Source organism: Cygnus atratus, chromosome 20, assembly GCF_013377495.2.
Source record: "Cygnus atratus isolate AKBS03 ecotype Queensland, Australia chromosome 20, CAtr_DNAZoo_HiC_assembly, whole genome shotgun sequence".
Classification (NCBI taxonomy): Eukaryota; Metazoa; Chordata; class Aves; order Anseriformes; family Anatidae; genus Cygnus; species Cygnus atratus.
In genome coordinates, this window is record NC_066381.1 from 337,109 (window position 1) to 351,617 (window position 14,509).

At 40.8% G+C, this 14,509-nt stretch overlaps 1 protein-coding gene across 1 annotated transcript in view; it reads left to right on the forward strand.

The window, feature by feature from the left end:
• The window catches only part of BAZ1B (bromodomain adjacent to zinc finger domain 1B), a 52,713-nt gene that overhangs the window by 9,299 nt on the left and 28,905 nt on the right, over nt 1–14,509 (forward strand). Inside the window, exons 4-7 of the mRNA XM_035559102.1 lie at nt 482–680; nt 4,656–4,777; nt 5,658–5,855; nt 8,101–9,796. Coding sequence (XP_035414995.1) covers nt 482–680; nt 4,656–4,777; nt 5,658–5,855; nt 8,101–9,796 — 2,215 coding nt within the window. The remainder of the gene's footprint in view (nt 1–481; nt 681–4,655; nt 4,778–5,657; nt 5,856–8,100; nt 9,797–14,509) is intronic.

The window sequence follows — 14,509 nt, forward strand, 5'->3', positions numbered from 1 at the left end:
AATCCCTCCAAAACTGTGATCGATGGGGAAAACTCAAATTTATTAGAAGTAAGGAAAATTACTAAAAAAAAAAAAAAAAAGTTCTGTTAGCAATTTTGTTTAGGACATATTCTTTCATTTGTAGCTACTAAGGTAGCACACATTCATTTTGCCTACACGCTCCTTCCTTAGGCTGAGAAAGCAACATTATTAAATGCTGAAGAAACTAGTGGGTTGGCAAGTTTCTCTCTTTTTTCTTTTTTTAAGCAATTTGTACAGAGCTTCCAGATAGGAATAGTAGAAAGAAATCCTGTAGTTGTTTCCTGACAGGGATAATAAGCTTCTCTCATCAAGTGTTTGGCCAAACCGCAGTTTGCAAGTCCTTTTTTTGGTGTGGGATTTGATTGGTTTTGTTTGTTTTTTTTTTCCTTTCTCATAATGTTAAAGCTTGTTAGTTCATGTGTCTTGCTCAGGTTCAGTTTTCATTAATATTTTGTTCCAGGTTGGTAAGGAGAAAATGTTGCCTGTGAAAGTTGTGAAAATACATCCCTTGGAGAAAGCTGATGAAGAGACCTCTGAAAAGAAGTCTGATGGAGCTTGCGATTCCCCATCCAGTGATAAAGAGAACTCCAGCCAGGCAGCCCAGGACAATCAGAAGGAATCCATCCTGAAGGAAGATGACAACAGAAGGGAAAGTATGAGTAAGTAGTAAGGCAGCATGACAGCAAGTCATAACGAGGTAACGACTAGAAATGAGTATTTGAATTCATGTACATTTTGAATCTGGGCTGTGAAAGTTGTATGTGATATTTAAACAGTATTATGTAATCAAAATCCTGAGATTTTCATTGTTAGTGGTGCAGCTTCAGAGGCATCGGTGGTGTTGGCTTTCAACTGTTCTTGCTGGTTTTAAAGCAGAAAATATACTGTGGTTCTAAGGTGTAAGTACAGAATGCTATGCGTGAAATGTATGAAGATTTGAAAGTATAACAAGCCTATTAAAAAAGGGGAGGAAAAATCCTCAACCAAAGTTTGTGCAGCTGAAAAAAAGCTGGAAAAAGTTTAGCTGCAATGCCCCTTTGAGTGCGATCCTTTGAACAAACGTCTCTGGTTCTAAAGGTTGTAGTTGTGCAATCAGAGACAAGCTCTCGTTTTCTTTCGTGTCCTAAGTTGACATTAAGAAAAAGTATTTTATTTTGGTTCTCCCCATTCCAATGTTCAAATGCTGAGTCAAAATTCATGCAGAAAAACAAATAGTAAACTTTTTTCAAAGGGTTCAAGATAAAGCATGCTATGAAATAGTGTTCCCCATTTTCATATCTGTTCCTCCTTGCTGCAGAAAAAGTAGTTGTCTAAGGCTTTTCTTGACTCTGAGAAGGTTCTCTTGAAAGAAAAAACAAATTAATGTCCTTTCTAACTTTTTTAAAATGAAATTATAACTCTTTAACAAAGATATGAAAAAGCGTGCTTAAAAATAAAAGTAGAGGCCCCACAGCATAGCTGTAATCTGGATAGCTTAATTTTAAAGGCACATAGATGTACCAAGCTGCTTACATTTGCAAATAGCCACCCAGCAGCTGAGGAAGTTGTATAGCCTCCTTTAATACAGAGAAGAGAAAACTTAAAAAGTAGCCCAGCAAGCTAACAGCAAAGTCAGGAGTAGAATACAAGTTGTCCCAAGCTTAGTAATCTCCAACTGTTTCTGACTTGTACTGGAAAAAATTACAACGGTCTGGCCCTTTGAAAACATAGGAGTGCTTGGAGAGGGATGGATGCATGCGTTTGGTTTTTTTGTTGTTGTTCGGTGATAGTTCTATTGAACACAATGGTCCTGGGAAGTAGCTTTTATTTTAAGAATGTTCAAACTTACAGCAGTGTTTCTGGGCTTGGGTGTTTTGCAAAGAGTACTGTCATGTTCTGTTCTGTGGCATGCAGTGCTCTAACCAGCTGTGTTCAGCTGTAGCCTTACTGAAGTTGCCAGTAGAGCCCTCTGAGAAGCAGCACCTTGACTGGAGGAATATTGGAGGAATGGGTATGCTTTTTTCAGGCTGTGACTCGGCTGATTATCTGACCTATCTTCAGTTGCCTCTCTTTAAATTGGGGCTGTCCTTCCCTTTCTGTAGAAGATAAACCTCAATATTTTCAGATCAAAGATGCTAGTCGAGTTGTAACATAATTAGTAGAAGCAGTAAGCACTTTTTTAAAACTCTTCTTTAAAAAGAGTCTAAGTTTGTCTTTTGTGCATAGACTTTTTATTAAAAGGATGTGTTATTGCTAAAGCTTTTATATCCTGGGTTATAACAGAACATGATTCATAGGAGGAAATTCTTTCCAAAATCTGGAGATTGTTACAGTAACTACGTAGCATTTGTTAAACTTGTACAGCATACTGCAGCACTATTGCTTTCATTTGGTGGGCCCGGAACTGCAGGGGCCAGGAGGCTGTATACAGTATCTGGAGGTGACCTAGTCACGCATACTTTGACTTTTTCTTTCTAATATGTTACATCCTTGACCGCTGTTGATACCTGCTGAGGTCACTAAACAAGGGTAAGTGTTTAGATGTAATAACAGCATAACTGCATGGTGTAAGAGATGTATCTTTCCATGCACACACAAGGGGGCAGAGTTAACCTTATCATTCCTAGTAATACTTATATCAAAATTTAAGGTTTTGTTGAAGGAGGAAATGTGCAGAGAAAGAACTTAGGTCTCTTTGTTTAGGAGATTATTGTGCTTCAGAAGTTAAAAATAATAATAATAAAAAAATAAGGCCTTACACCAGAATTACTGCATCAGATGTGGAGTCTGAAGTAGCTTTGTATCTTTAGTTGTTTAGGGAGAACAATCTGGAAAATCTGCGGAAGCAAGAAGAAAGGCTAGATTTTCCTGAACGTGGATGGTGAGCTACTGAAGTCAGGTTCTGCAGCTTGAGCTCTATGTAGAGTTAATACTGCTTTAGAAAATCCCAAATAATTGATGAATACAAGGAGATGGCAGCATGTGGATGTTTTATGAGATTCCAGTATGTAAGCCTTATTACAGTACAATGCAACAAAAGAATTACTTGACGTATGCATTGTATAAAAATAACTTTAGGAAGGAGTGTGTAGTGATGTTCTACCCCCCCCTTTCTTCCTCTTCCCCCCCTTTTAGATTTCCAGGGGCTGTTTGATGAACTTCAATATAGTTATCCCTAGTTCTAGAATCTAGAAAGTAAATCACTGAAGGAGAGGTCACTTACAGGCCTATTGCAGGGGAGCAGTGTAACTGAATCCTTTGAAACCAGGGCTAAGCAACACATTTTTAATTCTTAAATATAAACCTAGCATGCATGGTACACACATCCAGCAAAGATAAGATTCAGCCACTTAAGACACTGAAGCAGATCTCTAAAAGCAGGTCTTTTACAGAGTTTGAAGTGTCCTGTATGCAGTTTCAATTGTGTTGTTGAGCAGAAAAAATATTTTAGTATTTTTTGACTTTGAATTTTTGACTTACTGAGACTTTGAATACAAATGTGGAACAACAGCTGATAGAAGTTACGTTTTAGCCTGATCTGTGATGAAAGTACTAGTCTATTTTCATGCATACTACTAGTGTTAGAAAATTCAGGATTTTTGATTTTTAACGCAAAATTTCCATGATGCTTGCAACAGAGAATTTCATGTGTTGTCTGAAATGTATCACTAATGCAGAAAGTAACTACACACGTATATGGTGCAGGGGAGCCCATGGCATCTGTGATCTGTTACCTAGACGAGACTCCTGATTTTTGGAAGAGATGTGCGGCAAAAATAGGTTTTACACCATGTAAGCTATAATGCTGCTGGAGTTTAAACGTTTTAGGGCTTAATAATATGACAACAATATACAAATTTAAAAATCTAACTTACATCTAGGATTTTACAACTTGTATTCTATGTATACTTAATAGATAATTTTTCCTCATCTATCGTGCTTGCTTTAGTGTTTTCTTCTGAGTCATAACCACAAACACAAAAACATTTGGGGATCGCTTTCTTCAGTAAGCTTGGATTTTGTCTTGGCAAGGAAATTTGATTCCTTTGTACTCCTTCAGTCACATCTGTCTTGAGAATAAAAAAAAAATAGTTGTATAAATATACTTAAAATCTTCAGCTAAACTAGCTTATATGCACAGGAGCACATAACTGGAAGTCACTTAATGGCTACGAAAGTGAAATGACACTAAAAGTTACTTCAATTTGGAGCTGGTAATTCCTGCAGGAAAATTATTTCAAATGTGGCACGGCAGATGCAGCTAGGGCTCTCAGCACCAACTTGCTAAGAAGATTACTCCTTACATTATGAAGCATGTCTTCTCTTTGTAAGCTTCATAAAACTCTTCTCCCTCCCTGTATGTAGTTGCAGCTTGCCTTCTGTAAAGAGATGCATTAAAATAGTTCAAGTGGTCTTTTAAGCTGCTTGAAGAAGCTTGTTGTCTTCTGTTTCAGACCTGTTTAAGGACTTCTTTCCCAGCCTTTGTTTTCAGGATGTGTCTAAAAACCAGTTGGGGATTTTTTTCCTGATGTTGTAGCTATCCAAACACTGTATGGATGATGTGGGGGTTGTCCAGTCCCAGTTATGATCTTGATTCTTTAATTGTTTTTTAAATCTAATTCTAAGACACTTAATGTCTTGTCTTGGTTTGTCAGATGATCGAGCACGTAGGTCTCCTCGGAAGCTTCCCACTTCTTTGAAGAAGGAAGAAAGGAAGTGGGTTCCACCTAAATTCCTGCCACACAAATATGATGTCAAGCTGAAAAATGAAGACAAGGTGAGATGACTGCTTGAATCTTTTCTGTTACAACGTGAACATGCAAGCTTAATTAAATAACCATTATGTGTACACAGCACAATGTAGTAGTACTTTCTGATGGAATTGAGGTATTGGAAGCAAGATGGCTGTGGTTTTCAGCAAGGCTGACTAGCCTCACTGTTGCTATATGTAATTTGGTTTTGTGCATGGAGGCACCCGACAATTGCCTGGTACCACACAGGGAAGCTGAGTCACAGTGCTTCATTAATTTTGAATCATTGCTGTTGACTAGCTAATCTCTGGTCAGGCTGTTAATGAAGCTTGGTGAGAGGTAGGCTACTGATAATTCTGAGTGGGAGTTGCTGCTTTTCTTCTGACGGAACCTCTCTGAGCGTCCTGCACCTCAGGAAGCTCTGTGTAGCTGCAGCACCGCTGAGTGCTTTGTCATGAGTTTGCTAATTTGACAGAGAGGCAAGGCTGACCTCAGTGAGTACTGCTTGCAGACTTACTCCTCTGGTATCAGGAAAAAAATCAAAACAAAATACACTAACATGTAAAAGCTTCTAAGTTAGTAGCAAACACATGCTGGGGAAGGTCAGAGACTTTCATTGCTGCCAAGTAAAGTGATGGGCTTTGGCAAGAAGTCTGAAACATAAACTAATGTTTTTGATGCTTTTTGTCTAACTAAATCTTCTACCAATCTCTATTATGCATCTCAGTTCTGCAAGTTCTGTTTGTTTTGTTTTGAATATTTGTAAGAGTTTCAAAAGAGTGGAGTGGAGAGTTTGTGGATGTGAAGCAGTGTAACAGCCCGCGCTCCTTTTAGTGATATGACTAAATCTATATCTATAATGGGTCTAGAAGTTTAATGTTAACATTCTGTCTGTTTATCTCCAAGATCATTAGCAACGTACCAGCAGATAGCTTAGTCCGTACAGAACGTCCTCCCAACAAGGAGATCCTGAGGTACTTCATCCGGCATAATGCTCTACGGGCTGGCACAGGCGAGAATGCCCCGTGGGTAGTGGAGGATGAGTTAGTGAAGAAATATTCTCTCCCCAGTAAATTTAGTGACTTCTTGCTTGACCCACATAAGGTAAGAATTCCTAAAAGTATCTCCTGTGTTTAAGGGTGGGGAATGGGTGAGAAAGTGGCCCTGGCCAAGACTTCAGTGTGCCATTTCGCTTCTGGTGCTTCTAGAGACATGCAGAGCAGGAATGTCCACTCCTTTGATCATTAACCCTTTATCCCTAAGGTGTGACACAGCTTGAATTTCTGAAACAATGGTCCACGTTGAAAATTTGAGTTATGTACTGTGACTTGACTTTTCTTAACTCTTTCAGTAATGATTTGCGTTACTTGTATGTAAGTAGTGACAAGATTTCCTGGTCTAAGACGAACAGAAGAGCTATATTCCTTACCTGGTAAATACGAATTATTGCCCAATTTTCTTAATTACAGTGGAAGAGCTGAATATGTTTTACTTGGTACTTAGTGTTTTTATGGTGCTGGACTGAGAAATGGCAGATACCACAAATTTTGTACTGAATACTGAGTAGGGGTGTTTTTCTTTTCCAGTCCATTGTAATGACTAGCCAAATCTACTGTTAGCTGAGTAAATGCAGTATCATGAAATCTTCTGTTCATCTTTGGTGTAGAAAACACTAATTTTTCTTCTAGTAAACTCACTTTTTCATGGACTCAATTTTCATCAAGCTTTATTCTAAAACAGAACCAGAAACATTTGCTGTATTCCTCTTCCTTATCAGGAGGATACTGCCCTTTTCAAGCAAGTTTCTGTGGACTCTTTTAGAACGCTGTAAATGTGCTTAAAGAGAAAAAGAAATTATTCGTGTTGCAGCAAGGGTAAATACAGCTCACAGATTTCAGGTCACTGTCTTGCTAGAAATTAAAATGCTTGCTGATGGCCTACAATCTTTTAGTGAGCACACAGATAGAGGCGTATTTTTGGTATAAGGAAAAATACACAACTGTAACATCTTCTGTGTCTTACAGAATTCCTTAGCTTTGTGTTTAGGGATGGCACTTTCTGTAGTTTGTTTTCCACTTGGCACAGGGATTGAATTTACATTGAATTTTAAACACGAAGAAGTGATTGGAGAATTTATTAATCCAAAGTCGGTGTTCTAGCAAAATAACTTTGTTGTATAACTGACAGTTTAATATACAGTATATGTTGTAGATCTAATATTTGTTAGTTTGTAATTATGATAATTCATATTAATATTGGATGCTTTCAGATTAAGTAATTCTCTTCAGCAAAGAAGTCGACACAATTTTTGTAGAATGAAGTAATGCAGATGCTGGATTCAGCTTGGGTGCTGTCTTCAGTAAAAACTCTAAGTGGCTAATGAGGACTCTTAAATTGGCATAAGACATTCAAGAGTGAACATTCAGAAGCCAGCAAATCTGATTTTCTTTGGCAGGCTTACCTTGATCACATTTGTGTGTCTGTTCTTACGTACGTACTTCTTAGGTGCTTGCATCTTTAGCTGTGCTTACCACTGCAGACATTTTTTCTTGCTAAGTAATTATAACTTTTCAGCTTCTGTTTTCTGATAATTTTATCCATATCTTAAAGGTGAAAAAAATGTAAGACACTTATAAGAATACTACTTCTTGAAATGAATTAGTATTCTGATTCCTGAAACTGAATTGAGATGCTGAAATCAGTCTGTTTGGCTTTATGTTAAACTGTTCTGTGTTAAAAGTATGCTGTCAGGTGGGTCACTTCAAAAGCTTAAAAACAATCAGATATTCAATTACATTAAATCAGAATTCTTTCTTTCTTTTCGCTTTCATTACAGACCTCATATTTAAAAAGCAGTGAGAATGCAGCTCTTGAAACTTTCAGGCAGTTCAGAGACAAGTCTCTGAATTTCTGTTGCCCATCACATCTGTGCCCCGTCAGTTTCCATCTGGATGGAGACATGGGTGGGGTCCAGGACTGAACCCTACAGGACCTGCTAAGAAATCTCTTTGAGCAGAGGAATAGTTTTTTGAAATTGTCAGCATTTCCCAAGCAAACCCTCTCCCCACAACTTTTTAAGTAGAAACACGGTGGTTTTGTGCAATGCAGTAAGAAATATTGAAAATACTTTTTTTTTAGTATTACATTTCATGAAGCCAAATGTTAACTTTCTGGAATGAGCTAATAACCTCATAAGCAACCTAGTGAATGAAGCCTATTGAAAGCTACTGCAGAAGTCTTCATTACCCTTAAAATATTGAGTGCTACTTGTTCATGGAAGGGAAAAATGTAAAGAATCTAGATGACCTTTACATACCTTGAAATATTAATATAAAATCTTTAATTTTAGTATATGACACTCAACACCTCAACCAAGAGGAAGAGCTCTGGATCGCCTGACAGAAAACCTTCCAAGAAATCCAAAACTGATGGTACATCTCTGGGTCAGCCACTGAGCCCTACTCTGTGGTGTCATGTGCACCTGGAGAAATCTATTATTGGCTCTCCACTGAAGGTGAAAAATTCTAAGAACTCAAAGTCTCCCAAAGAGGAGTTGGAAGAGGTGATGAAAATCATGTCGCCTGGTAAACTTGGTTCTAACTTTCACATTCCAAAGAGGAGCCGACTGGGAAAGGGCAGCAACAAATCCTTGGACAAAAAGCAGAGAGGCAAAAGGGTTTTAAATGGGCAGAAAACATCAGGGAAATCAAAGTCTCCTAGGAAAGGCTTGAAGACCCCTAAGATGAAAATGAAACAAATGACACTACTAGACATGGCTAAAGGTACTACTAAGATGTCCAGGGCTCCCAGGAATTCTGGAGGCACTCCTAGGTCTTCGGGGAAACCCCAGAAACATCTGCCTCCTGCAGCACTCCATCTCATTGCCTATTACAAAGAAAACAAGGACCGGGAAGACAAAAAAAGTGCACTTTCCTGCATCATCTCCAAAACAGCCAGGTTACTCTCAAACGAGGATCGTGCCCGTCTCCCTGAGGATTTACGAGGACTAGTACAGAAACGCTATGAGCTTCTAGAACACAGGAAGAAATGGGCCACCATGACAGAGGAGCAGCGCAAGGAGTATCTGAAGAAGAAAAGGGAAAAGCTGAAAGAGAAACTGAAGGAGAGAGCAAAAGAGCGGAAGGAGAAGGAGATGAAGGAAAAACTGGAAAAACAGAAAAGATTTGAGGACCAAGATCTCAAAGGGAAGAACTTGCCCACTTTTAAACTGGTTGATACTCCAGAAGGACTTCCTAATACACTGTTCGGGGATGTCGCTATGGTGGTGGAATTCCTGAGCTGTTACTCAGATTTATTGATGCCAGATGCTCAATATCCCATTACAGCAGTTTCCCTGATGGAAGCGCTTTGTGCAGAAAAGGGAGGCTTCCTTTATTTGAACCGGGTACTGGTCATTCTTCTGCAGACCCTGCTGCAGGATGAAATCGCTGAAGATTATGCTGAGCTGGGAATGAAGCTTTCTGAAATACCACTTACGTTGCATTCTGCATCTGAGTTGGTCCGCCTTTGCTTACGCAAGTCAGATGTACAAGAGGAAAGTGAGGTCTCAGATAATGTAGATGAAAGCAAGGATTCGGCAACTTTTGAGGATAATGAAGTACAGGATGAGTTTTTGGAGAAGCTGGAGACTTCTGAGTTCTTTGAGTTGACTCCTGAAGAGAAATTACAGATACTTGGAGCTCTGTGCCACCGGATTCTAATGACTTACTCAGTGCAGGATCATGTGGAGGCCAAGCAGCAGACGTCAGCTGAGCTGTGGAAGGAGCGCCTAGCTATCTTAAAGGAAGAAAATGACAAGAAGAGAGCAGAAAAACAGAAGCGGAAAGAAATGGTGGCCAAGAGCAAGGAGAACGGGAAAGATGAGAATACAATGGGAAGAAATGAAAAGAAAAAAAATGAAATGGTAAAAATAGAGCATCGGGTAGAAATAGAAGCTGATGATATGATCAGTGCTGTGAAAAGCAGACGCCTTCTTGCCATCCAAGCCAAGAAAGAGAGAGAGCAACAAGAAAGACAAATGAGAGGTAAGAAAAATGGAGGAGAGAGTAGAGCATTTGTGTGTCATGGAGTAGGGGAGAATAAATTAGTGGCAAAATCATCAGTCTGTTTCCAAAAGCGTTAGCTGCTTTTAAGAGATTAGCTTACAGAAGTATAATTCAGCTACTGTAGGGCTTTATTACTGACAGGTTGGGAAAAGTTATAGGTGTTTGTATGGTGGCTCAAAATCTGGAATGTTAAGAAAAAGTAATAACTGATTTTAGTATTCTATCTTTGTATCTTCTGAATAGTACCTTTTCTAATTCTGTCAGGCTAGGGAAGGATGGAGTACAGAAACCGCTTTGGGGGCGGAAAACAAAAAAAGGTATATGTCCATGTCCAAGCAGCTTCTGACTCAGGTTATGTTATATATAACATATGCTATGTTACGTATACTAGGAGATGTTTCCTGCCTAAAAGCTAGTTCCCACAGTTCTGCTGGCCCTGCTGCCTTGCACATTGTCAGGTCGATGCTAGCAGGCTTCTCCTGGGTAAGGACACGGGCAACAAATTTCAGTTTACAGTTTTTCACTTTAAAGAATTAGTTACGGAGTTGTATATAAATACAAATGATTAACCGAAAACCTCTGTAGATCATCAGTTGCAATACCAAACTTTGAATATCTCTGTGTACATAGTGGTGTATTGAATGTGTATGCTAAGGTGTATTGATTATGAGCAGTGAAATGCTAATGGAATTGTACTTCAGGGTATGGCTTTTTTGGTTTGTAAATGTGGGTGCAGGGCAGATGGAAGTGGACAGCATAGCCCATCTAGGTTATTAGACAGACCCTCAGACAGCTGAGGGACAAAAATTTTGCATGGAGCCTGACTTACATGACTTAGCTAGAGTCTGGGGGTATTTGTTCTAGGCAGACAAGAATAGATAAATAACAGAATAACCTGAGACTCCTAAGGAAGTATCCTACTAGATACAACAATGCTTTGCATTGAAAGTAATTATTTATACTTCTAAGACTCACATCACTTAGAAGATCTGAAAGGTCTAATTTCAACAGAATCAATCAGTCTCAGTAATAATAAAATAAGGTAAATGTTCACATGACTCCTCTAAAGGGAATTCAGTAGATAATTCAGTAGATGCTTGTTTGCTCGTGCTACATCTTGTACAGCTTCTACCACATATTAGTTTCTGTCTGTCTAGGAGCCTCTTGTTAATATTAAATGTAAGGAATTTCACTGCTCTGGCTTGAACTCTTTTGCCCAGATCACAGACATTCTGAATATTCTCTTTTCTATGAGCCAACTTTTTTTCTGGCAGACAAGGAAGGAAGGATTCAGCCTCTCATTAAGGTTTGAATTCATATTGCTTCATTTCCACATAACAAACCCTAACATTTTATCTGTTAAGCACTTGCTAATCAGGCATTAAGGTACCATCAAAGTACCAAAGATCTTGGTTCATGTTGATGGTGCCCTAGTTTGGGCTGCAGAGCTAGCAGCTCTGAGCTAACCTTTAAGGACTTCAGACTTGGGGCTGGTGCAATTACAGTTTGTGGAAAAACAAATCTTGGTAACTACAGTGAGAGCTGTCTCCTGTGGCTTTTTGTGGCCTGTGAGAGTGTATCATCTTTTGCACCACTTCAGCTGCATTTACTTTTTAATAATGATAATATCTCTGGGGGAAGTAAAAGAGCAGTTGAGACAACACCTACAGTGCAGTGGTTTAGCTGGTGGGTGGGTGTGTATGTATTGCAGTCAGAGGTGTCTTTGTCACCACTCACGTCACATCCGTAACACTGAGTGCTAACCACCTTCAAGTTAAGCCTATGAAGATTGTGGCCAGTATTACCAAGATACTCTCAGCTTTAAAAAAAACACTAGTGTAAAAAAGCATATATTTTTTATTCTTTCTTGGCTTAAAATAAGTCAATACATAACTTCCTGTATTGATAATGTGATTAATATCTGTACTTTCTTGATAGTAGAAGTCAAGTCACTTCCATTTCCGTGTTACCCCAGCACTTACTAATTGTTTTTTTACTTTATCACTACATGATAAAAGCAGTATCTCCTGTACAGTCTGAAGGAGAATGGGGAGCTGGAATTTTACACAGCTAACAAAGCCTGCTAGAGATGAAAGGACAGAAACTAGCTTGCTATCACAAATTAAAATTTGTGGAGCCCTTTAATTTGATTTTCACAGAATCACGGAATGTTAGGGATTGGAAGGGATCTTGAAAGATCACCTAGTCCAATCCCCCCGCCGGAGCAGGAACACCTAAATCATGTCACACAGGAACATGTCCAGGTGGGTTTTGAAAGTCCAGAGAAGGAGACTCCACAACCCTCCTGGGCAGCCTGTTCCAGTGCTCCATCAACCTAACTGTGGAACAAGTTTTCTCATATTTAAGCGGAACCTCCTGTGTTTCAGCTTGCATTCATTGCCCCTTGTCCTATGACTGGATGTCACCCAGAAGAGCCTGGCTCCATCCTCCTGACACTTCCCCTTTATGTATTTATAAACATTAATAAGGTCACCCCTCAGTCTCCTCTTCTCCAAGGTAAAGAGACCGAGCTCCCTCAGCCTTTCCTCGTAAGGGAGATGCTCCACTCCCTTAATCATCCTCGTGGCTCTGCGCTGCTCTCTGCTCTTTCTGCTGCTCTCAAGCAGTTCCCTGTCCTTCTTCAAGTGAGGGGCCCAGAACTGGACACAATATTGCAGATGTAGTCTTATCAGCGCAGAGTAGAGGGAGAACTTCTCTCAACCTACTAACCACAGCCCTTCTGATAACACCTCAGGCTGCTATTGGCCTTCTTGGGCACAGTACAGGCTCATGGTCATCTGGCCATCCACCAGCATCCCCAGGTCTCCCCCCCACGCTGCTTTCCAGCAGGGCAGTCCCCAACTTATACTGGTGTCTGGGGTTGTTCTTGCCCAGATGCAGGGCATTACACTTGCCCTCGTTATATTTCATTAAATTTCTCCCTGCCCAACTCTCCAGCCTGTCTAGGTGCTGCTGGATGGCAGCACGGCCTTCCAGCATGTCAGCCACTCCTTCCAGTTTAGTGTCATCAGCAAACTTGCTGATGGCACACTCCATTCCCCCGTCCAAGTCATTGATGAATATATTGAGTAGTACTGGTCCCAGTACTGACCCTTGAGGGACTCCACTAGACTCCGTCCCATTGACCACAACTCTTTGGCTTCTTTCTTTCAAGCAGTTCACAGTCCCCCCTCACTACCTGATCATTCAGATAACACATAGTCACTTTAGCTGTGAGGATGCTGTGGGAGATGGTGTCACATGCTTTACTGAAATCAAGATAGACCATGTCCACTGCTTTACCATCATCTATCCACCTGGTTACATCTTCATAAAAGACTATCAGGTTGGCCAAGTATGACTTGCCCTTGATGAAGCCATGTTGACTGCCCCAATGACCCTTTTATCCTTGATATGACTAGAGACTACGCCAAGGATAAGTTGTTCCATCACCTTTCCAGGGATGGAGGTGAGGCTGACCAGTCTATAGTTACCCAGATCCTCCTTCTTGTCCTTTTTGAAGACCAGAGTGACATTTGCTTTCCTCTAGTCCTCAGGCACCTCTCCCATTTCCCACGACTTACCAAAGATGATGGAGAGTGGGCTAGCACTGACTTCAGCCAGCTCCCTCAGCACCTGTTGGTGCATCCCATCAGGACCTGTGGATTTATGGATGTCTAGCTTGCTTAATTCGTCCTTAACGCAGTCCTTATCAACCAAGGCAAATTCCTCCTTTATTCCAGCTTCCTCTGGGACCTCAGGGGTCCAGGGCTCCTCAGCACAGCCTCCAGCATTATGGACAGAGACAAAGAAGGTATTATCTGCTGTCACCTGAACACCCACCTCATTCATCAGTAGGCCTACATTGCCTCTAGCGCTAGTCTTATCCGCAGTGTATTTGAAGAAGCCCTTTCTGTTGTCGTTGACCCCTCCTGCAGGGTTTAATTCTAAGGAGGCCTTACCTTTCCTAGTTGCCTCCCTACATCATCTGACAACATATTCCTCCCAAATGGCCAGCCCCTCCTTCCATGATCTGTAGACTCTCCTCTTCCACTTGAGTTTGCCTAGCACTTCCCTGTTTAACCATGTAGGTCTCCTGGCTCTCTTGACTTCCTCCGTGTTGGGATGCTCTGATCTTGAGCTCGGAAGAAGCAGTCCTTGAATGCTAACCAACTATGTTGGGTCCCGGTACCTTCAAGTACCTTGTCTCATGGGGTTTCCCCTACCAATTGCTTGAAAAGGCCAAAGTCAGCCCTACTGAAGTCCAGGGTTGCGATTCTGCTTGATATTCTATTCCTGCCACATGAGATCCTGAACTGCACCATCTCGTGGTCACTGCAACCAAGGCTGCCCTCAACCTTCACCGCTTCAACCAGCCCCTCCTTGTTAGGGAGGACAAGATCCAGCAGCACTCGTCTCCTAGTTGGCACATCTGCCGCTTGCATCAGGAAATTATCATTGATACAGTGAAGGAACCTTCTGGACCGTGGATGGCTGGCTGAGTAGGCTTTCCAGCAAATGTCAGGGTAGTTGAAATCCCCCACGATAACCGGGGCCTGTGATTGTGAGGCTCCTATCAGCTGCCTGTAGAAGGCCTCACCAACTTCCTCATCCTGATCTGGTAGCCTGTAATAGACACCCACAGCAGACAACAGTATCCCCTATGCCAGCTTGTCCCTTAATTCTCACCCC